The sequence below is a fragment of the Nesoenas mayeri genome, assembly GCF_963082525.1.
Source record: "Nesoenas mayeri genome assembly, chromosome: 3".
Classification (NCBI taxonomy): Eukaryota; Metazoa; Chordata; class Aves; order Columbiformes; family Columbidae; genus Nesoenas; species Nesoenas mayeri.
This window is the reverse complement of record NC_137544.1, coordinates 7,287,826-7,311,536: the sequence shown is the minus strand read 5'-3', so window position 1 is coordinate 7,311,536 and position 23,711 is coordinate 7,287,826. Positions and strand designations below refer to the sequence as shown.

Here is a 23,711-nt window from a genome sequence, read left to right as displayed (position 1 = left end):
GTACACCCAAAAATAAATTTCACAAGCTTGACAAGGTTAAGAGCTCCCCTGCTCTCGTTAAGTATTTAATGATGTTACATTTTTGAGAAGAATTTGATTTTAAATAAAATGTGTTTGGTTTGGTTTTTCTTCTGCTAAAAGAATAAAAGTTCCATCCTTACAACTTTTACCATCTTCTTGCCTCTAGTGTGAGATTTTGAAGGTGGGAGAAAGGAGAGGACATCCTTGAAGCAAAAAAAAAGTGTTATATAAATGCCAAATACTGTAATTGCATATTTTCAGTGGTCTTTTCATCAGAATATTCACCTCAAAAGAAAGTTAAAGCAGGTCATTTGTCACTACTTAACAGATCTGAACAATACTTATTTAGGAATGATTCTGATACTTTTTCTGTGTGGAAAACCCAATTACTCTTTGAAGTAGCAAAAATGACAAGGAAAAATAAAAGCAAAATAGGACATTTTTTCACTTCCTTTACAGTAACTAAATAAAAGGTAACCAGGATAGAGAACAGCCCAGAATGAAACTCAAAGAAACTCAAGTGCATCCTGAAATGGTAGTGCCAGTTGAACTGGGTCTTTCCTGCAGTCTTTTCATGAGGATAGTGTGGACAGAAAGGACATATCCTATGTTGCTTTGTGAAGGAGCAGTTTGGGATGTCAGATGGTGATTTTGGTGCAACACCACATATTCAAGAATTCATATTCTGCTGCAACTCAGATCTTTCTCTCCCTTACATTGATTTTCCTGTCATAAAGGAATGCTGTGGTGGAGCTGGAGAAATTCAGTCGAAGAGCTGTTGGTGTTTTATGAGCAATCTCATCTCTTTTCTGTGTAACATCAAGAGGTCAAAGACATAAATATTTATAAGGTCAGTCTAGCCCATTCCCTGGCCTGTGCAGGATTACGAGGAAATCCTAATATAAAAATTAATTCAATTGGCTTGGATTGGAAATCAGTCATGTGGGTTGGAAGCTGGCTGAAAGACTGTAAACGAAGAATCATGATAAATGACAATGTAACAAGTTTATGGAAGGTATCTTGCAGGGTATCTGAAGAATTTGTGTTAGGTCTGGTCTCATCTAACATCTCTATTAATTATCAAGAAGTAGAATTGAATTGCACAGAAATAAAATTCACAGATAATATTAGACAAGGAGGAGATGTCAGCAACACCTGAGTCAGAGAATTTACACAGATGGAACCAAAGCAGTTAGAAACCCAAACAGAAAACTAAAAAAACATTTCTGAAGAGTTTTGGTTTCATTCTGGCCCCTAAATGGCAATCTAAGGTCCTTCTTTGAAACATATTCCTGGGAGCTGAGTTTTGCAAATGTCAAATTGAAGATGCAGTGTTTAAATTATAGAACCAAGGTCAAAGACAAATTTGCTGTTAAAGTTGGGATTTTTCAACCCCCAAAGAAAGGGCACTTAGTTTTATTTCTGACTCTGATACTGCTTTGCAGGTACGGACATTTTGCTATTCAGTGTTGTCCTTCATTCTTCACCTTCTTGCAGATCAAGTTCTGCAGGACAAAGAGAGCTCCATATGTTGAGTTTGAACAGTGCTTTGAAGGCTGTAGATGATGTGTTAAATAGTCAGTGAAGCCTTGATAGATTGTTGCTTTGCTTTGGTACTTTTGTTATCTTTCTAGAGTGAAATCAGTCTTCTTTTGGAGTTTTGTGCTGGCTGTGTGGATTTTGGTTGGGCTAACCTTGAAGTTGTTTTGCCATATTGTGCATCATCTGATTGTTCCCCAGCACTTCAAATTTGAATAGCCTCATACACCTAAAGTCACAAATTGGCTCAATTTTGTCCCTGTTTAATTTTGTCATTCTTTAATTATATTCTGATTGTGCCAGGGAAAAGTTCTTGTAGCAGACAGTCTTAAAGCTCAAGTAGGAATAAAAAATATTCAGCTGGATCATTTATAATATTTTCTATCCAACTTGAGTGTGATGGCAGACCAAATCAGGAACAGTCTGCTGATGTTTGTGAAATGGATTGTGGAGTCAGGCCATTTCTTCTCATCTTCTTAACAAATGTCCACAATGTCAGGCCATTTGCTGCAGCAGATGGTACCTGGTCTGGTCTGCAGAGCCAGGCTGTGACCCTGCCCTGCCACAGAGGGCCCATGATGTAGATATTTGTGCGTGTTCATGCAGAAAGTCATGACGGTAAAACCCAAAAACAACCAAAGACGGGCTGTTTTTTTTCTCATTTGAACTCTTTCATGTTTGGCATCTAATCTAGACTGGCCCCAGTGTGCAATCAGAGGAGAGAAGGGTGAACCTCCAGAAGCAATGCATTTCACTTTTTCTAAACAACTGCATTAGGTGGGGATGAATTAATCCCTCAGAGACATCATGGGCAAGAGGAAGAATGTTCAGATTACGCATTCACATTTCAACGGGTTAAAATTAGGTGACCTGAATCCCACCATACTTCCATTTCAAATCACCAAAAGAAAAAAAAAGTCTATGACATTTTCATAAACATGAGAATATGCTACTTTTAAAGATCTTTATAGCAAAACCTTAAGTCAGATGAAGTGTTTCTGAATAACCTAGGGTATAATCTACATTTGCACTGACATCAGAAAAAGCTTCCTGTAACAATTCCATGGGGAAAATCACAGCTTCTTCTCAAGCTCATTGCAGCTTTGCCTCACACCAAATCTTTGGCAGGGTTTTGAAAGATTCTTTTTGGAAATTATTATTAGACTGTTGCAATAGAACTAAAATACATTAATCTGAGGAATTAAATGGGATTAAATGCCATCCTCCTGCAAAACAGATTGTCAGATATTGGCACTTTATTGCAGCAGGGAGACTAAAATTTTGCAGAGTACGCGGAAAACAAATGCTGAGGTTCTATCATCTGGAGGTGCTTTACCATCTGATTACACTTTGGCTTACTTTATCAGAATTTTCTCCTAAATATTTATTTGTTTGAAATCCAAAGATGCCTAGATACCACAATGTCCCAGCATCTGTAGCACTTTTGTTTTAAAATTAGAAGTCAAATCCTTTCTGTTCTACCAGAGCCAAAACCTTTCCAGATAGGTTATACTAACATGAATTGAAAAATCACTTTGCATTCCAGGGGACTTCGAACAACCTTTAGAAAACCACAAAAAACAAAAAAACACCACCACCAAAACCCCATGTATTACATTAAAGTAACTGTAAAATGTCTATCTGGGGAAAAAAGTTTTGGTGTCTTGCAGGGAAACATCTCAGATAAGCTGAAAAGGTGGTGGTTGTTGTAATTATTGTTAATATCATTGTTTGCAATGAATATACTGTATTTCTTCAGAAGTGCTTATACACAGTAACTAAATATTCATTTTATTTGGTATCTTGAACTCATTCTTAATAATAGATGTAATAATTAACATGTACATCTAAGAACATATATAGCCTATATTAAGCATTTTAATGAAAGTGTTTAAATCAAGTTTTAGGACATTGTGGGCTTTAGAAGGATTAAAACCCCAAAGAATTATATTCAGTCTATTTAAGATCAGAATTGCCCCCTAGGGCTGCCCTGTTTTTCTCTTCTTCTTGATCAGGCAGCCTGAGAGTCCTGGCATTTCTAACCTGGCAAGTCTGGTTAGGCAGGACCTCAGAGTCTAAATCCTGACTTTTCGTGTTTTGAGTTCTGTTCTGGCTGGAGAGGCACATCCGAATCAGAAACTCTGCTTGAAGTTAATAGGAACTGTGTACTCGCACAAAAGGACAAATACTCAGCTGTGAAATACAGCCACCTTGGGGATGAAGCCATTGAGGTGTTGCACAGCTGACACCACCACTGGACTATGGGCTTTGAGCACAGGAATTAAAGAAACCCTGAGCCAGCTGGCAGCAAGGAGAGGATTAAATATTTTTTTGGTTTTTTTGTTTTTTCTTTTTTTTCCTACCCATTGAGTTTGCATAAACCTGGATTAGTTTTCCAATCCAGTTCACCACATGCTACAGGAACTGCTGCTCCCCAAGCTTAGCAGGGAGGAGGTGCAGGCTCAGGAAGGAGAGGGAAGGGGCTCCTCTTTTGGCAGCATCACCAGTTTGTACTCTGAAATACAGAGACTAATGAAACTCCAGATGAGAAGAGCTTTGGAGCATGGGAAGCTTCTCTAGCTGTATGTGCACAGCACCTTGCACAGCAGGGTCCTGGGCCATGCCTAAACCTCACTGGTGAGCAGTGATAATGGTCTGAACTGAGACCTCTGCATCTGCTGTACCTCATAGAATCATAGAATCAGAATGATGTAATGTCCTTAGTTGGAAGGGACCCACAAGGATCATTGAGTCCAGCTCCTGTCCCTGCACATGACAACGCCACAGTTCACATCATGTGTCTGAGGGTGTTGTCCAGTTACTTCTTGAACACTGTCAGGCTTGAAGCTGTGACATCTCCCTGGGGAGCCTGTTCCAATCCTCTAACACCCTCTGGGTGAAGAACCTTTTCTTAATATCCAACCTAAACCTCCCCTGGCACATCTTCCTGCCATTCCCTCCGGTCCTGTCACTGGACCTCGTGTGGGTCCTCCCAGACCACAGCACAAAGGCTCCATAAAGATTAATTGCTCCCAGCACATGGAGCTTGATCAGTGGCAGTTGTTAGCAGCTCCTGCAAGCTCTCAATTAAGGATTTGGGCTGGTGTAGAATTTTCAGGTTTCTGTACGTTGTTATTTAGCACTTGTTTTTCATTGCAAATGTGCTGTGGGCCATCTGAGACAGCACGAGACACCCTCTCCCATAGAGTATGGCTTAAAAAAATAAAGCTGGCCCTCATTATGTCAGCAAACTTCCAGTGTGAGAGCTCTCCAGCGATAGGAGGCAATGAGAAGCCCAAAGTGGAGAGGATGCCATGAGCTTTACTTTTTGATTTGAATAAGAATTAAAGAAAATCTGTTAGAGAATTACACGTCATCACCTTCATCTCTATGGACTACTAAGAACATCAGATTCATGAAGGGCACATGATACGAGGTGATCTTGAGCGAGATTTTCTAAATATAAAAACTACCTGCATATGTGGGTGTGAAAAATCTCTTTGAATGTACTGACTTCAAAAGTACCTTCAGTGGGAGTCAGTCATCTCATATGCAGATCCACAACCCTAGCTTCAGTTATATTTTAATGCTTAAATACAAGCCTACTTAAATGCCTCATTTCCACTCCCCTTTTCTAGATTTTGGTCCAAAGTTATGATTAAAAAAAAGGAAATACATTTGAAACTAGACATTTTTTTGGCTCTCTCCAGCTAATGATTGGCCAAACTCATTAAAAACCAGTGTGTGCTGGAGGACAGGGAGGGATGTTTCAGGGTAAAGAAATTGTTTCATGATGCCAAGTTTGAGATTTTAAAAGAAAAAAAAAACAAAAACAGAAAACACACAACCACACACACAAAGAAAACTGATTAATTATCTCTTAAAAAGGAAGACTTTCTACCTGGAAGTGTTAAGTGTCCTTAACTGTATCTGCTCCACACAGTGCCTTGTTAAGTTCCTGAATAGAACTTGGAGTAAGAGAATAGCACAACTTTGGATTCAAAGCCTGGGCTTAGTTAAACCTATGAACTACGTATCTGGAAGTTGACCTCAAAACTATGTTAACCCCCAAATCTTGCCACATTCATGCTTGGCTCTGATTCTTCATTATTTCTTTACTTCTTGCCTTTGATAAAACATTATCATAGACTTTCAGTACTTTGGCTGCTGGTCCCCAGAGAAACCAGGAAAAGCAGAGACAAGAGAAAATTAAAAAGATGTTTGCCAACATGAAACATAATTTAAAAAGAAAAAAACACCCTTTTCTGTGTCATTATTGAAATTTCAGATTGTAAGAGCCTAAATGATTCCTGTGGATTTGCTTTACTTCTCACTTCCTATTCTCTGCTGTTTATTTTTTAACATTTTCTTTAGATGGAGTAATGAAACCAGGCAAATCCAATTCCTTTTGCTTCCTGGCAGGTTTTCTTCCTATTTCTTGTGTGTGTATTGGACTTCAAGTGGTGTAGGGAAAATAATTAGAAGAGATACACAATGGGATGCACACAAAGCGAGAAGGCCTACAAAACTGTCAGTGGAAATGTGTGACAGCTTTTTAGGATGTCCTTTTAGGGACAATTATTCGATGCCACTCTTGTCTTCCCAAAACCCTTCAGCTTGGTCAAATGAAGTGTGTGGTGAAGTTTTGCAAACAGTATTGTGCCTTTTTTGCTTTTCTAGATATGGAAAGCAGACAAGAAAGGGAGTTTTCTTAATTTTTTAGTGTTTTCTGCTGTCTCTTTTTTCTTTTTTTTTTTTACTTTAGGAATTATGTTCTTGTTTAGACTTTATCTCCATGGACTTCACAAAAAAATAAGATTAGACCTTCACAAGAGACAGAAAGCATTCTGGTGGAATATTATCCTGTTTACTCCCATTTGGAGAAAGAAATTACCCTCTTGAAATAGCAGAATTCTCTTGGATTTCACTATGGCACAAGATGGCTTTATTTCATTAATCTTGCTTACTCTTTGTTGCCAATTTTATTTTTGTTGCCAATTCCTGCATTTGGGGAAGGAATTTCATTAGAAATTGGACAGCTACATTCTTTCTCACCCTTCCCAGGAGCCCATTTCACTTTTTTTTTTGTTAAAGACCTGGAAAATCCATGATAACTATGGAACTCTCAAAGGCATCTTCTAGCCGTGTTATGGAGGACACTATCTTGGTGTGTCATGCTTTAGAAATGCACAGAGACTGAAAATTGTGCTAGATAGACCATTAGCCTGCACTGAGAAAGCATTTCTTGTCTTCTTGCTCTCTTTATAATTGTCTTCCTTTCCTTTGAACATTTTTTGACACTGAGTTTGAGCTGTGGATGAAACCATGGAGTATTCTTTAATATAAAATATTCATATTATAGATTCTTAGACTTTGCCAAATATGAAAGATGATAAAAGTGTTCTTCACACACATGCCTGCATGTGTGAGTGTTAAATTCTATATATCCAAATATTGGTGTTTTCTGCATGTCCCTTGGGGCACTGCAGCCTCCTTAGCCATTCATTCCTATATTTCTCCTTGGCAAAACAAAATCCTTTGAAATGAACAATAACTGCACTAGGGAGCCAAACTCAGCTTTTGTTTAATTGGACCTGGGTGTTCTTCATGGCTTAGCAACTGGCAGAGACCTAGATGTTCATGGAATCACAGAACAGTTTGGGTTGGAAGGGACCTTCAAAGCTCATCAAGTCCAACCTCTGCCATAAGCAGGGACATCTTCACCCATTTCAGGTTGCTCAGAGCCCCAGCCAGCCTGGTCTGGGATGTCTCCAGGGATGGGGCATCTACCACTTCTCTGGGCAAACCTATTCAATGTAGTCCCAGTTTGCACAGGTAGACCAGAACTGTACCATGGTGTACAGGAGCTTGGGTTTCCCCTCCTAAAGCCAAGTGACACCTCCTTGCAAAAGTCTGTCATAAAGCAGGATTTGAAAATATTAAACACATGAATGTTGTCGTGCTTGGTAAAGAAACATGGAGGTCCTGGAGTAGAAAAACAGTTTGGGAGGAAATTACCACACCTCAGTACAAAGCTCCTGGTTAGATGAATCAACCCACTGTGTTAGGAACTGACCTGCAAATAGTGCAGGTAAGAGGATGCAGCCAAGTATCTGCAGTAATCAGGGCATGGTCCTGTACATGGTGAGAGGAAGACACTGACCTGTAAACCAAATCCCTGTTTCTTTCCAGGCCAGAGACAGAGCTGGAGTTATTCATGCCACCCATTCCTTCTTCCCCCATCTCTCACCCTTTGCATGTTGCTCTGTTACACTGGGGAGACCCCCAGAGCTGGGGATGGGGCTTGAACCCTCCTGCGCTGTACAGGTCCTTGAACAGACATCTAGGCCAGCACAGTTTGGCCATGCAGGGCTTGCAAACCAGGTGTCCAAGAGGAGATGATAGACATGAGCAGGAAGAAAAAATGTGCTACCCAACCTGAAGTGTGACTTCTGGGGTCAAAATGCTTTCCTATTCTTCTGTTGGAGTGGAGGATCAGTTTAGGGTATCTAAACCCAGCTCTGAGTTATTGCCTCTCTGCTCAATGCTACCTTCTGCCTGGGTCCCCATGGGGAGGTGGGAAGGAGGGAGGCTGGAGAGGAATGGGGAGGTGTCTGAAGCAGGGAGTGCAGTGCAGGGCTGAGCTCAACTGCTGTCACTGGCATGGCAGCACAGGGGACGGGAGACACTGCTCTGCTATTTGCAGGAGGATGTCAGAGAAACTTTGATCCCACCTGCATTCTCCTGTCCTGTCTCTGGGAGAACTGCTGCTCCATTACCCCTCAACCTGTGTTTTCTCCTCTCTGCCTCCTTCTTTCTCACACCTCCAGTCACTTCAGGGCACTCCACTCCATAACCCCACTTTTATTTCACATTCACAACAAACTCCACTTTTGCATCACTGACCACTTTCTTGCTACATAAATCCCCCACAAAGCACACTTCCTGCTTGTTTATTTTGTCCACAGCCATCCCTCAGACAAGAACCCTTTCATAGATGGAAACTGTGCTGGTCTGCAGTGATTATTTTTACATCATCCTTCATCCTGGAGGATTTAGGGGCTACCTGCAGTCTGACTTTTTGCTCTGTGATACCAGGGAAGCTCCACTGACAGGGACAGGCAGTGAAAAGCAGAGGCCTGAGCCCAAGGTGACTGTCTTAAGGGATTTGATTCTGGACAAGGCAGAGCACAAACTCAAAGGACAATATAAAGTGAGGAGGGAGCTGTGGCTCTGTGCCTGCTGGAAACAAAAGGACAGGAGTATTTTAAGTCCTGACCTGATAGACTTACACAGCCAGGCTTACCTACAACTTGAGAGGTCCTACTGACATGAATCGCCTGTGGAAAGTGAACCGATGTCACCAACAGCAAGTTTTACTGAGCCACCCGCTGCAGGGCTTCCTCTCCTGCCATCTCACCAGTTTCAACAGTCCCCGGGCCACTGGGCACCCAAAGCCATCTGCACCCTTCATCCTTGGATCCAACTTGCAAGCCTGGGGTGCAGCCACCAGTTCATTTGCTGCCCCTCTACTCTGTAGTCCTGCATCTAGATCTGGATATTGCCCAGAGAGGTTGTGGATGCCCCATCCCTGGAGACATCCCAGGCCAGGCTGGACGGGGTTCTGAGCAACCTGATCTGGATAAAGATGTCCCTGCTCATGGCAAGGGTTGGACTAGATGAGCTTTGAAGGTCCCTCCCAACCCAAACTATTCTATGATTCTATGATCTCCCAGCAATACCCTTCCCCACAAAGGGAATGTGTGTAATTGCAGGTACCAGAGTATTACTCAGCAGCTTCAAGGATACCATTGTGTCCTTGGGTGGCCAGGTGCAGTTCAAGACATCTGAGGACAAAGCTGTGCTGCGAATGAACTGGGCAATAAATCCATTCCTCTTTTCACAGAAGAACTGGGTTGGGATCTGATATGGACCGAATGGGAATCTGACCTTGACAGTGGAGGAGTCAGCTGAGCAATGAAGAGCTTAAGATAGAACAAAGAAGGCTTGAAAAGGATATAAAGGTGAAATACAGTCCAGTGTAAAGCTGAAATATAGTCTAGGTGGGAAGGTTTGGTGTGGAGTGAGCTGGTCTGCAAGGGTTTATCTTGTACTTTTATTCCTGAGGGATGTGCAGGGGAAGCAAAGCTGGAGGAGCAGCCTTTTTTTGCTTTCCATCTCTGGCCTTCCCCTCTTTAGACAGCTGAAAACCTGGTGGGGTGATACTGAAGGAGCAAAGTGGGAAGGACCATTTAGAAATACAGTGTGTCCAGCACCAGAAGCTCCTCCACACAGAAGAGGCCTCCAGTTGCAATCACACTCTGCTATTGTACCCTTATGAATTCCTCCATAATTTGATTTACTTGGAAGGAATAGATCTGTGTTAGGAACATTTCTCTTATTCTCATTGATCCTAGAGTATATAATTCTCTTGAAATACCTTTCTCTTGGTCTTGTCTCTTTTCAAATTCTCTGATCAAAAACTAGAAACCCAAAACAATAAGAGTCTGGACTTCAGCATGATATCAAACTCATTAGAAAGAGGTACCAGACAGTTATGGTTGAATTTGGGGTGTTCTGGGTACACATCTGCACCAAAAGATCACACCAGCAATCCTTGATTTCCCTTAAAGGGGGTCAAGGTCTGTACAGTAATAAACGTGTAGGATGTGTCTGTGAAGGGGCAAATATGAGCCAGGGATAACAAGACAGGTCAGCTAGTTTTGTGTTTGCTTCTGCCACTGAGGATGAGTAAATATCTCCTGACTTTTTTCACCTAACAAAAGAGAAGATTGAGCCTTAAGTTATCTTGTACCTCTGCTGTAAACTGGGAGAGTAAAGCAACTGCAGAGGGAAAGTCTGGTTTTTACCTATACTTGGGGGTGGGAGGATCATCCTTTGGATGTGCATGACTCTTCTCAGTGACTATAAAACAAATTTGCTTGACCAGCTGGTAAGTTGAACCTCAGCATTGCCAGATAGCTGGAAATAACTGAATTGCTCTCTTTTGCAGCAGAGACCTAAAGGATTATTTCCTGGATAGTTTCTCATGGCCACTTTTATACGTTTTATTTTTACTGAGTGAACAGACCACATGGTCATTGCTGTGTTCCTGTTCACAGCCAGACAAGGTGTAATTTTAGCTCTAATGTGATACCCTCAGAGTTCACTGGCCTTGGACTTTCTCTCCATCAGTGAGCTGTACAAAATAGCTGCATGGGGACAAGCACAGCAAGCAGTCTGGTGGGTATGCAAGAGCATCTACACAGCTCTGAGGGCAGGAAAACTGCTGCATTGACGTAAATCAGCATTACATGCGACCGTTTGAAAGGGATGCTTCAGGAACTGTTGGTAATCAGTGGCTGTGCAACAAGGATCAATTGGTATAAGCTTTTCATGGATAACTATACTAGAGACAGGGACAGAGAAATCAGTTCAGTTGTGGAGGAAAAAATCTCCCTACAAAGTTTTACAGTGAGCTAGAGGGAGGTAAAAGCAACCAAATATGTCAAACCTAAAATAACATGTTGAAGAAAGGGGATTTTTGTGCTATTTTACCTTGAAAACTTTAGGTGAACTAAAGCAACTGACCTCATTCTAACTTCTCTGGATTTTAGTCTAATACTTTCTATGACCTAGGTTTGGTAGAGTTAGAACGTCCTTATCATGAGGAGAAACAACTGCATTGATCTCATTAGGATGTTTATCACACAATATATTTCAGCAGACATTCCTGGTTGCCCTCTGTTGAACATGTTTAAGCTTGTAAGATAAAACAGAGTTTAAGCAGGATTGGATGCTTTATCCTGACTTTTCTAGAATGTAGCTTGATGATTATCCATCACCTCAGTTAATAAGAGGTAGCAGTTCAAGAAAAATAAAAACAGAGATCAATTTGCTGGCAAAGGTTCTGCAAATGTACTTGAAAGAGAGTGATCTGGCAGTAGGGTACAGGGGCTCCCCTTGTTGCCAGGGATCTGAAATGACTTTTGGTCCTCTCAGCAGCCTTAACCTCCACTGAGCAGGAATCTGTGAAGGCAGTAGACATGCCAAATAAAAAATACAGGAAACCCTCTATTTTTCCTATGAAAGGAAGTCAGTGGAGGCTGATGCCATTCAAAGCATGGACGAGGAGGTGACCTGCCCAGGGCTGGGGTGGCAGCAGGCAGTGACCACATGGGACCCAGGGATGGGGGTCAGAATTTCAGAAGCCACACTGAAAATATTAAGGAAACCAAAAAGTTCCAATGTAATGTAATAGTAAAGGAGTATTGCTAACATCCCTTTGGGCTGCATGCAGGGAGTGTCTATGCCTGTGTTAGCACCAGCAAAAGGTATTTATCTCAGTAGAAACAGCTGGTTTTGTTTAACCTGAGAGGTCCTGCACTCACCTCTGGAGCAAGCCAAATATCCCCGTGCCATTTACACATCTTTTTAGACTATTAAGGGTTCAAGCATCCTTGACAGACAAGTTGCTAGCCTGAGATATGGTAGGGATTTATTCTGCATCCATCCATTCACTATTAATGATTTTTATTGTTGAATGGTACGTGCAAGGCCAGGTCTGAATAAATGCAGGTGGCACAATTTAACAGTATGCATCAAAGCAAAAATACTTTTCTTGTCCTCTGTTTAAGATCAAATATCACATGCCTCAGCAAGTGATCTATGTGATCTATATTTCATGTCATTTTTAAAGATGGTCAGGTCTGGAGAGAGTCAACTGCCATCAGAATGGATGATGGCCCTTTTTGTCCTCTGGGAGAATAGACACTGTGAAGTTTTCACTAGATATTAAAAGAAAAAAAAAGAGAGAGAGAGAGAAAGACATATAGACATAGCCTGGGAATCTGAAATTTAGTTTTCTGCCGTGCTAGTAACCTTGCTAAAGACAGTTACCATCTTGTGTTGTAGAAGCTCTGGAAACACACAGGTATAAAATGGTTTATGACCAATAAGTATTGTTATTCTATTTTTGAATTTGTTTTTCTGCATGTAGGATCGGAGAATAGCGACATATGCAGGTAAAATGTACAAGGGATCTGTAGTCTGAGACATGCAACTATTGTTATGAAATTGAAAATGGCATCGTGTAGGCATACACCAGGAAGGACGCAATAATTAAGTGGGTTTTTTTTTATTGAAGAACTAGGCAGAATGAGGAACCTTGTTCAAAACCTGCCTGGTCTTAAGGCCTCATTTCTACAAGTCACTGTGTCCTCCTTTTGTTTCACAAACCTTAGGCTTAGAACAGGAGCTGAACCATCCATGCTTTCTTCTTTCACCAAGATGGTCCTGTAAGACAACAGAGAACTTGAGGTGCTGAATAACTCCCCTCAAGTGCCCATGAGACACCAGGAGGTAATTAGGCCCCTGGTTTGGAGGCCTCTAGGAAATGTTTGGAAGTCATATTTGACAGCATTGGGTCTTCATTTTCCCACACCTCAGTCTCCACCTGTAAAATTGGATGAAAGGCAGTATTTTTCCCCATCTTTCTTCTGTCTTACTTGCTGAGATTGTCACCATGTCTGTGAGCTTTGCTTAGCACAACAGAACCTTTATCTCACTTGGAGCATTTGGCCAAGCCAGCATGTGAGCTGTATTAGAAAAGGACATTTTCCCAAATGCCCTGGTGGCAGGTTCATGTTTGCATGCTATAAATGCAGCAAAGGCAAAACCCTTGCGTAAATAGGACGCAATCTGCCTTTGGAAGGGAGGAGATGGACAAAATGACCTCAAAACAATTCAGCATCTCTGATTTCCTCAATTCCATCCGAAAGCTCGCTCTTTATTTTGCTGACATATGAGCTGGATGCTCTATTGTACATCAGTGTAACAAATAGCCGTTATCTTCTGTTTCATGAGAGATACGGGGGAACATGATTTATTTGTGCCTGCTCTGTTGCCTCTTTTGAAATGTTGCCGTTGTTCAGTGCACCTTACGCAGAGGAAGGCAGATGGTCATCGCAAAGTTTCCCATAACCTTGCAGCACAGTGAATCAATGAATCCTGAATTACAGTCCATTGTCTGAGTTTGGAGCTGTGCTGCTAAAGTATCCTGCAGTGGCTGAAAACCTTTGAATGTCAACACTGCATATATACGAAGAAAATATAACATTTCTCCCTAATATTTCAAAGCAGTGCCAAAAGGAATTTTTAACCACAAAGTTGCTTCCCATGTGAGCAGAGACTGCATTGCTCAAACCTTAATTATCAGACTGGAAATTTACCTTTTGTGAGTGTGTGAGTGTTGGGTATGAATGACGCCTCCTTAGAAAAAAAAAAATAAATAGAAATAATGAAATAAAGTAGGATTCTAACATGAAATGCTAGACACGAGGACTTTTTTGGAGCTCAAACTGCACCAGCTGCCCCTCAGTGCTAGCTGTCTCTGCTTATATGACATTTGCAATGAGGCTTCAGGTGATTTGAGAAGCTGGCATTAAACTGCAAATCACCTTTTGTGTAGTTTGTGCCAGCATACCTTGCCAGAAGCCATTATTTCAATAGGAAATAACAACTGGGAATAAGGAAAAAATGAACTTCTGAAAAGCACTTTGTCACGTTCCCTGGGCTGTGGCAGGCAAATGCCGGAGATGGTGTGAGCTCCTGCCATGAAAGCAGGTATAGGCAGAAATTTCCCAGTGGGAGGATTTCCTCCATTACATATCAGAGACAAGGCAAGAGGAATATATAAAACATTTTCAGCGGTGTCTCTCAATTTCTGATATTTATGTGCTGTATGAGTAGAAATGCTGGAAGACATTTATGTTTCATAAAGCTGGGTACCTTGCTTCATTGATTTTTCCTTAGGATGGGAATCATTAAGGCAAACAGGTCTGGTAATTTCAGATGACGACCTGCATGCAGCACAGGTGTTTCTAGAAATGGTTAATGTCAGATGTTGAAGATGTTAAAAATGTCTCCCCCAAATGCTTCTGGCCTTTTGCATATGACTGCTTGCATGTGTGTATATAGGTCAGAACGTCACCCAAATTCAGGCTGTCAGTCAGCTCATTCCATAACGCATCTAGGCAAAGAGCATTATCTCATGTGAACTCCCTGCTGCAAGATGTTTTCTATACTAACTGGCTTGAGAATTTTGTGCTTTTATTAAATACAAGAGGAAAGACATCTGAAAACTTATAATCTAATTTACAGGAAAAAAAAAGAAAGAAACATTATGTGGTATGCAACAGACATTTAATCCCTGGGTTTAGAGTTTTTTGATCAAAGAGATTACTTATGCTAGGACATTTTTGTTCAATCTACTGGAGTCTTCTTCCTCACTTTGCAACTGGGTCTGATCTTCTAAATCCACTCAGGCTTCTCCTGTCTTGAAAGGGGCACATTGCAGTTATTATAGAGAACTAGAATAACAAGCAGCTTAAAAGCAAGGACCTTCCTTACAGGATCTTTATTAATAAACTTGTCTTACAAAAAAACAAACGAAACCAAACCATACCACAAAACAAATCAAACAAACAAACAAACCAACCAACCAACCAACCAACCAAAAAAAACACAACAAAACCAACCCACCATATCTAAATGGGACCAGATAACTCTACAGAAAAAAAGAAAAAAAGAGTCTTGTAAATAGACAGGGGCTGATCCTGAGTGCACCTGATATGTCCTTTACTGATTGTCATGGAGTTTTTTATGTCCTAGTATACACTGAAATAAGTGAGACCAGAATATGGTTTTTATTCTTGAAATATATATATAAAAAAACTGGCTAAATTGAGGTGTAAGGTAGATTCTCTTCCTATGTCACTCATTACAAACCCATGAAATCTCAAATAAACACTCCAAAAAGTATGATTTGAATTATACTTTTCTGGAGCCAGAGTAAGTGTTAAACTTTGCGGATACATCTACATTTACATCTGTGTGCTGAGGAACCAGACTGCATATTTCCAACTTTTTAAAAGCATTTCCAAAGTGTTGGGAAATCACAAATCTTCCAGAAATCGATTCTTCGTCTCAAATATTTTTTAATTCAGTAATTGGAGATTTGTTGTTGTCTGTCTCAGTTAAAATGTGGGGAAGTGACCCTCTCTTGTAGGGCAAGGAGCTTGCATGTTTCATTTTAGTTCTCAAACATCTGTGACCACAATGAGTATCTGGGCAGTCCCTGAACTGCAGCATAGAACTGAAAATGATTCTGTAATGAGTAAGAAACAGAGTTGTGGCAAGGAAAAGGGATGGGTCCCAAAGCCCACTGAAGTGAATGACATGACTCCTGTTGACTGCAGTGGCCTTTGAGTTAGGTCTTGGCATGTCTGTGGAAGGAAGGTGGAGTCGTACAGTATCACTGTGATCACATCTTACACAGGATAACCACATGCTCATCTTTTTTACTTTCCCTCCCAGGATGGCAGGAGCAGTTTTATTGGCCACCAGCTCGGAGGGGTCATGGAAGTGCCAAACAGCAAGGACCAGAGAGTCAAATCAGCCAGAGCCATCCAAATCACTTACTACCTCCAAACGTATGGCTCTGTCACCCAGGACCTCATTGGGGAGAAATGGGAGAGTGAATTCTGTAAACTGATGCACAAGATGCAGCTGGATCACCAAGATCTGCAGCTCTACTCACTAGCATCCTTTAGCCTCTGGAAGGACTTCCACCAGACCAGTCTCTTGGCCAGGGGCAAGATTTTGGTGAGCCTCATGCTGATTCTCCTGACTGCTACCCTCTCGAGCTCCATGAAGGACTGCCTGCGTAGCAAACCTTTCCTGGGACTCTTGGGAGTACTCACTATCTGTATTTCCAGTGTCACTGCGGCAGGGATATTTTTCATTACTGATGGAAAATATAATTCTACTCTGTTGGGAATCCCTTTCTTCGCTATGGGTAATTATTTATCTTCATAATAATAGGATTAACAGAGCTTAATGACAGGATTGTAAATTACATCTTGGGTTATAAAGTGCAGATTTTACCTTGAGTGAAAGTCTAAGTTGTTTTTATCTTGTTAAATTGATCTGTGCCTTGCCAAAAAAAAAAAAAGGAAACAAAACAAAGCAGTAGCAACAATAAGGAGCAAATGACGTTGCTGGAATCTCAGCCAATATGAGAAAGGAGCAGTTTTATTGATCTCTGTTACAAAACGAAGGAGAAATTGTTATTGAAAACTAGTCAGCTCAGCACAGAAAATGGATATGTGTTGACCTGTCTTTGATGGGAGGCCAGTCAAAAGAATAAGTTAAAGTAGGAGGGCTCAGCAGAAGGAAAGATTTTAGAATCCTTCTGAGGAGAGCTGCTCTTCCAGCTTTGTCTGAGAGGCAAAGGGGAACGGCTTGGTGTAAGAATAAGATTGATGGACTTTATCTCAGAGAGGAGATTACTGTTGTGGTGTTTGCCAGGCTGTAAGCAAAGGAGCCTGTCAGTATCTGTAGCGCATAATCCCTTGGTTTGTGAAGTCCCAGATGAGCTGCAGAGATTTCCTTTGGGGGGAAGGTGCAGACAAAGAAAAAATACAAAACTCAGCTCTTTTAGCAGAAGAATTGTTTTCATCCCTTCTCTCCTCATTTCTGTTCCAAGCATTTTAGTGCATCTGAATGGTTAATGAGTTTGCTGGAAAGGTATGTTGGAAAGGGAGAGGGGAATGTGCCCACAGTGGCTTGCTGAGGCAGCGTTGTTCGATTCTATCACATCCAAGTTTGTCAGAGTTTCGTTGTACCATGAGTTTCAGTCCCAGCAATTACTCTAGGCAAAATCTCAGTAGTGGCAACCCAAAAATTTTTGTGATGGCAGGAAGCCTTACCTGTGGACAGAACTCTGTATCTTTACAGTGAATTTCTTAAATTCCATTCATGCTTCTGGTACTCAAGCCCAAGTCCTGTGCTACGGTGAGAGATAACTAGATATGCAAAGCCACAAACTAGAGTCGAGGTTTGGAGAAGGGTCTTTTTTTTTTTATCTGAAAACTCTCAACCCCCCAAAAACTACATTTGCTTGCTCTTCCCCTCAAGAAAAGCCCCCTGTTTTGTTTCTCCCTGTTAATGCATCCATGTTACTGACCAAGGGGACTGAGCGGTGGCCTAATGAGTCCTGCACCCAGCATCTCTTGAGCAGCTGACTGAGGTGGGAAGGAGGGGAATGGAGTGGACAGTTGAGATTCCAGAATGGAAAGGGAGGCATGAGGAAAAACAACCCAAGGAACTGCATGATTGGTTCAATCTCATTAATACTGGTAAACAAAACTGTGCCAAAGCCTCTAATTCGATTATTTGCACTGTTAAATTGTGACAATGGCCCCTGGCATGGGCTGCCCCATGCCAGCTCTTGAGACACCATGCAGAGCTCTGCAGTGTAAGTGGGTTTGCTGGAAAGAAAGTGCGGAGAGGGAGAAGAGGCCAACAGGAGGAGCAGAGAATGTGCCAGGTTGTGACAGGGATGGATCCTCACCTGAATGAGGACTTGGGAAAAAGAGATCTGCATGGCACAATGGAGGAAAGGATGACAGTGGGGAAGGCAAGGCTCATGGCAACCTATTTGTTAGTTACCGGGAGGTGTGTATCAAAGAGTGGGGCCAAATGGTGCTGCCTTGCTTGTGCAGCAACTTTTACTAAAGATTAAAAAAAAACACTGAAGTGATGAAAAGCACCTTCCTTCATTTTTTTATTCCTCTGGTGGTGTGCCTTTTTAGACAGCTGTAGAGAAGGGTGACCCATCTTTGCTTGACAGGTCCCAAATTTGTCACTCCCAAGGAAGACCAAATAATGCCTGTAGGTGAAGCTCACCTTTAGGCTGAGCTCAACAGCATCAGCATCTGTATAGACCAGGGGCATCAATTGAAAAGACAGTATCATTGCACTCAATATATACGTACGTTGCAGCCCCAGGATGAGACAAGGGTGGGAGTTTTTCCCAGTGGTTCAGTTTCCCATTGAGGATGCTGGGAAACCAGGAGTTTGTTTGCTGTCCGAAGAAAAGTATGGTTTATAACTTTCTGTTGTGTTTTGCGCTGTCATTTTTGTCACAGTCACTGCCAAGAGCAAAAGAAAAAAACAAAAACAAAACAAAACAAAAAAACAAAACAAACCGACTAAACAAAAACCAAACCAAAACCAAACCAAAAAACACCTCTCTTGAAGTGAGATATTTGCAAGAATTACTTCTGTAACATTATATTGAGTGAACTTCAGGTTGAAAAGGAAAACATTTAAGTAATCCTTCTACAGAAATTTCACTCAGGAATCTCAGATTGAATTGAAAATATTAAACAACAGCTTGCAATGCCTAGGAACTGCTGCTGGTAAATATTAAGCAACAATTTTGCAGTTTGGTGAACTAAAAGACAGGAAGCCTGTCTTACCCAAGTAATACTGGGTTGCATCCTGCAAAGTGCCACATGCCTTTAGTCCCTTGCACAACAGTGTCACCTAATGACACCTCATTCTGTCCATGATGTGCCCCGGGCCCCACAGAACTCAGGTCCTCACAGGGCAAGATTTTCTATTGAACCTGGTTTAACCATCAGAGTAGATTCATTGAAGACCCCAAGGCTGTTAATTTTATCGGGCAATAAGTAACTGTGGCCCATGTTGTACCAGCATCCCTAGCTGCTAGCACAGCAAATTCAAACAATAGATCAATAACTGAGCAATTATAAATGAACAATTGTGCAATGGTTTCCCAGAATTACAAATGCCAGATTTGCAAGTCAGTCTTTCAAAGTCAGGTTGCTTAGATTAAAAACAAAACAAAACAAAACAAATAAACAAAGAAACAAAGAAACAAACAAAAAGCAAAGGGCACAAACCAGGCATAATAGCCATAAAGTGCCTGCAAGTGAAATGCTACACAGAATACACAGGCAACCCTAATTCTGGCAACTCCTAACTTTGGAACATTTCAGCCTGATATTTCCAAAGCGTTCATTTAAAGTATACTTTTTTTGGTCAAAAATATGCAGTTTCTTCTGACATTCACTTTTCAAAGGACTAATTTTAATGGAAATTTTGTGATGTTCCTCTGCACTCGTCTTCTTTCCTGCAGAGGTGGCAGGATGCTGCCATCTCAATGACAGGAATAACCCTGGACTTGTACAAATGTTTAGGTCCGTAATTCCTATTCCAGTGCAGAGCTTCTGCGACTTTCAGTAGGTGATAGAAGCCTATATAATAGTGAAATGTTTAATATTTTTCTAAATTTGGACTGAATGACCTGCACATTAATTATTGGCTGTAGTCCTGCTGAGAGGTAAAGGTCTGCTGGGATAAAAAGTATCTCTGATGTACCGGGGAAAGAGTTTAAACTCAGACTGGCTTTTGTGTTCTTTATCCTTGAAGGTGAGAAACTTCAGCCTTAAGTTAAGCATCAGGACAGTGGTGGAAAATCCTGCTTGCTCTTACTCTCTCTACCCAATATGACAAGTCTTCTCAGACAGCTGCCTCAGGAAAACCAGTTTCCCCAGTACAGTGTCTACCACTGCATTTTTGGAGTCAGTGAGGAGCATCTCTTCAGAAAGGCTGTGTGCTAACAATACTCTGCCTGCTAGAATCTCCTGCAAACAAGAGCAAGAGGTGCTGATTTTCAGTTGTTCATACCCCAGTCAACCAGCTAAAAGTGGCAAGTTAGAGAAGAGATGCTGCTTTAGTTTCAGGGCTTCCTGCTTTAGGAACTGAACCGGACCTAGATGTTTTGTTTGTCTCCTTTTTTTTTTGAGTTGGGTTTTAGTAACCACCATGTCAAATCAGAATATGGGACAGTTCTACCTTGCATTTCTCTTCTGGGACAAATGCAAACTGAAGTTTCTTCTGCAAGTTTGACACCAGCAGAGCTATCACCATTGGATGTGTTTCAGAGAAAAGATAGTCAAACCATTGAGCTTCAGGTTTGTCCTAGATGTTGGAAATGGACCTGGTTAGATCTTCACATCTGCCTTTTGTGTTTGGATTCACAATGCAGTTTCAAAGTGATGTTATGTACGTGACATAATTATGGTTTCCCATGACTAATCATCACTAATTAATATAACCAGAAGTTAACTACATAATTGAGATATTATTGCTCCCATGATTTGCTTTTTAATGCACAGGAAACAGACATCAGAGAGATAATGATTTAACTTAGAGCTGAGTATCTGTATATTTTTAAATGCAGGTGTATTCATTGTGTCATTTTACACCGTAATTATTCTGGGCAGTCCATGAAGTACCTCATTATATATATTAATGGAAATCTTAGGTTAAAAATATAACTACAGTGTAATTAGAGTGCAATTATCCTTTTTGTATTATGAAGTGTATGTGTTTTTAGAAAGCTGGATTCCTTGTGAGGGGTTGTAAGAAATATTTCCCACCCTTTGTAAGTTCAGACTATGAAGACCATAAGATTGTGGGAACAGCTATTTCTTATGGAGTCTTTAGAGAACACTAGGCTCAATGGATGTCCTACAACACATTGCACTACTATCACTACTACTACCAATAACAATACTGTTAGTAGAGGTGCAGTAAAGTGATACAAAAACTTTAAGAAGCAATAAGCTACCTCTTTCCAGCAGTAACCCCATGCCTGATGTAAGAGCGCAAGATGGATGGCAAAGACTGTACTTACAGTGCAGAGTTTTTCTGTTAAAATTCCCAGTTATCCCTTCCCCTGAGCTATTCAAATCGAAGAAGGAATCAAGGCAAAAGAAGACAAGACTCCAGGCAGTTATTAGCATTTCAGACAGAAGCCATTTAACCGCTTTTGGATGGCAGTTAAAATAATGGCTGGTCATCACCTTTAAGTAAATTTGAAATGTCACAGTATTACCATTAGTGGTAGAGTTGTGGAAAATTACAGAAAAAAATCCTATTGCAGAGGAGGAAAAAAATTTTTTAAACCTCAGAATACAAATGAAAATGCTAAAGTGCATACAATTGCTGGTTTACTTGTACATGAAGTATTACAGTGTTTCTAGCCTTTGCTTCATGCAATGGACTTTCTGATTACAACTGCAACTTAGAAATATTTCAGGAGTGACTCTGACTTTGGTTTCGTCCTTTTGATGCAGCAGTAAAGCAAGTCCCATATGAATTTCATGTTATATGATCATCTCCTATCTTTATGAGGAACAAGAAACTGACCTCTTGGACCAAAGAGACCTATTGACATAAAGCCCTGTCACTCCATGCCTTAGAAATACAGAGAATCTGTCATTTTATATGTTGTAGCAGTTCATGTCCCCACCCACGCAGCAGATCATTAAGGATTTGGAAATACCTTGTCCTTAACTAGAAAATATCTGTTCCTGAATTTTACAATAGGAAATGGTAATAACAAACAAACAAACAAACAAACACAGTACATGTGACAGCAGGAGAAAAAAAAATGGAAAGGTATAAAAATGTTTAAAATTACCTATTTGGATAGGTAGATAAGATAAATAATTTATATTAATGGCTTCAGACATACTCCATATCTGTAAGGTTGATTTCCCCATAACTTGGTATATACTTCCTACCAAGTCTGTTCCCAGTTGCAGAAAAATGGGGGTTTCTTGTTGTTGTTTGTTTGTTTGTTGGTTGGTTTGGATTTTTTGGTTGTTTGTTTGGGGTTTTATTTGTTGGTTTGTTTTTTTGTTTGTGGTGGTGTTGGTGGTGTTTTTTTGTTGTTTTTTTTTCATTTCCTTAGGAAGGCACAACCCTCCCACAAACAGTCTTTCCTGGATTTTGAGTAGAAAACCCAAGTCTGTTTGGGATGCCCTGCTATACCTGCACCATGCAGTGTGGCCCTACGGCTGTGCCCTGGAGCTATCATGGTTAGGGAGAGGTGGCAGAACTGAGGTGGTCCCTCATACCCTGAAACAGAGGCAAGATGATAATATCTCCACAAGGGTCCTTTGGGCCTTCCCACACCTGGCAGAAAGGGATACAGCAACAGCACAGCCAGCCTCAGTCCTAACAACAGGGTTTTTAGCACCGAATTTCAGCTGTGTGAAATGTTCCTCCCTTAACTGAAGTGATGCAATTTCAATTTGCTTTGTAGCCAATAGAAACAAATAGGTAGCTCCAAAGTCATTTGGACCACCACTTAGTACATACTTGGGATGAGCTGTGCTAATCTCTGGAACATCCTATCCACCTCTGAAAAAGCTATGGTGACTGCTTAGGCTTTAACACCTAGGATTATATACATAAGATCTCAGATAATATATACTTATGTATGCATATGCAGATATATGCCTAAACTGACTTGAATCCCTTACACATTGAATTCTACCTCTTCCTGTACGGACTTAGCAGAAGGTCTTTTATCACCTCAAATGTCATCACCCCATAAGGCAATTGCTCCACCCCAGGAGGTGGGTCTGCTGGTCAGTGATTCTGAGGCTTAGGTCAGGTCAAAGCATTTATCTTTGGACCACTGTCCAAACACAAACCATCAATACCAGACCCTCCATAATGACAGACCAAATACAAAAGATGTTGGCTGGGTTTGTTACATGAGAACATTCAGCTAAATTCATCCTCCTTCTGACTCTAGCGGGAACTCAACCCATTTGTTCCAAGTGAAGTCTCCAAATACAGTTGTCTATTATTATTATTATTATTATTATTATTATTATCATTATTCCAGCTTCCTCAGCTCTCCATCTGCAGCTAACAGACTTGTAGCTTTGAGTTGAGCTGCTTCTAATTTGCTGCAAGTATTTCTGCAGTCCTTTGGAAAAAAGTGGTTTCATAGGAGGAGAGAGCAGGTTTTGAGCTAAAAAGTCAAAGGCTAGAAGGAATGATTTTCTTTTGCCCTCAAAAGTGCCTGTTTAGTACTCTGAATCAATACACAAATTCTGTTCACATAGTAAAGGATGTTTCTTTTTTAGATGCCTCACACATTTCTCTGAACTCCTCTTGCTTTCATTTTTCTACCCTTTCATGGCAGTGCTCATTCCAATGACTGAATTATTTAAGGTTCTTTATTGGATGCACCTTTTCTGCGTGTTGATCTAATTTAGCAGGAGTTTCATTCCTTGTACTTAGTATGTATCAATGCACATCACATTTACGTTTGGCTCATTAGGGCTGGAAAGGAGCTGCATCATGGCAGAAATGATTTAGCTCCATATATATCATCCCTAATAGGGCAATGTCAAATCCAGCCTTGAATAGCACCATTGCTAGCGGTTCCATAACCTCCCTCGACAGCTTGTTCC

At 40.9% G+C, this 23,711-nt stretch overlaps 1 protein-coding gene across 2 annotated transcripts in view; it reads left to right on the top strand.

Annotated features, from left to right (window-relative positions):
- PTCHD4 (patched domain containing 4) overlaps window positions 1-23,711 on the top strand; it is a gene marked incomplete at both ends in the record, with an annotated part of 87,562 nt that overhangs the window by 10,051 nt on the left and 53,800 nt on the right. For both annotated transcript variants that reach the window (XM_080342936.1, XM_080342935.1), the window contains one exon: window positions 15,937-16,417. In XM_080342936.1, the coding sequence (XP_080199062.1) occupies window positions 15,937-16,417 (481 nt within the window). The remainder of the gene's footprint in view (window positions 1-15,936; window positions 16,418-23,711) is intronic.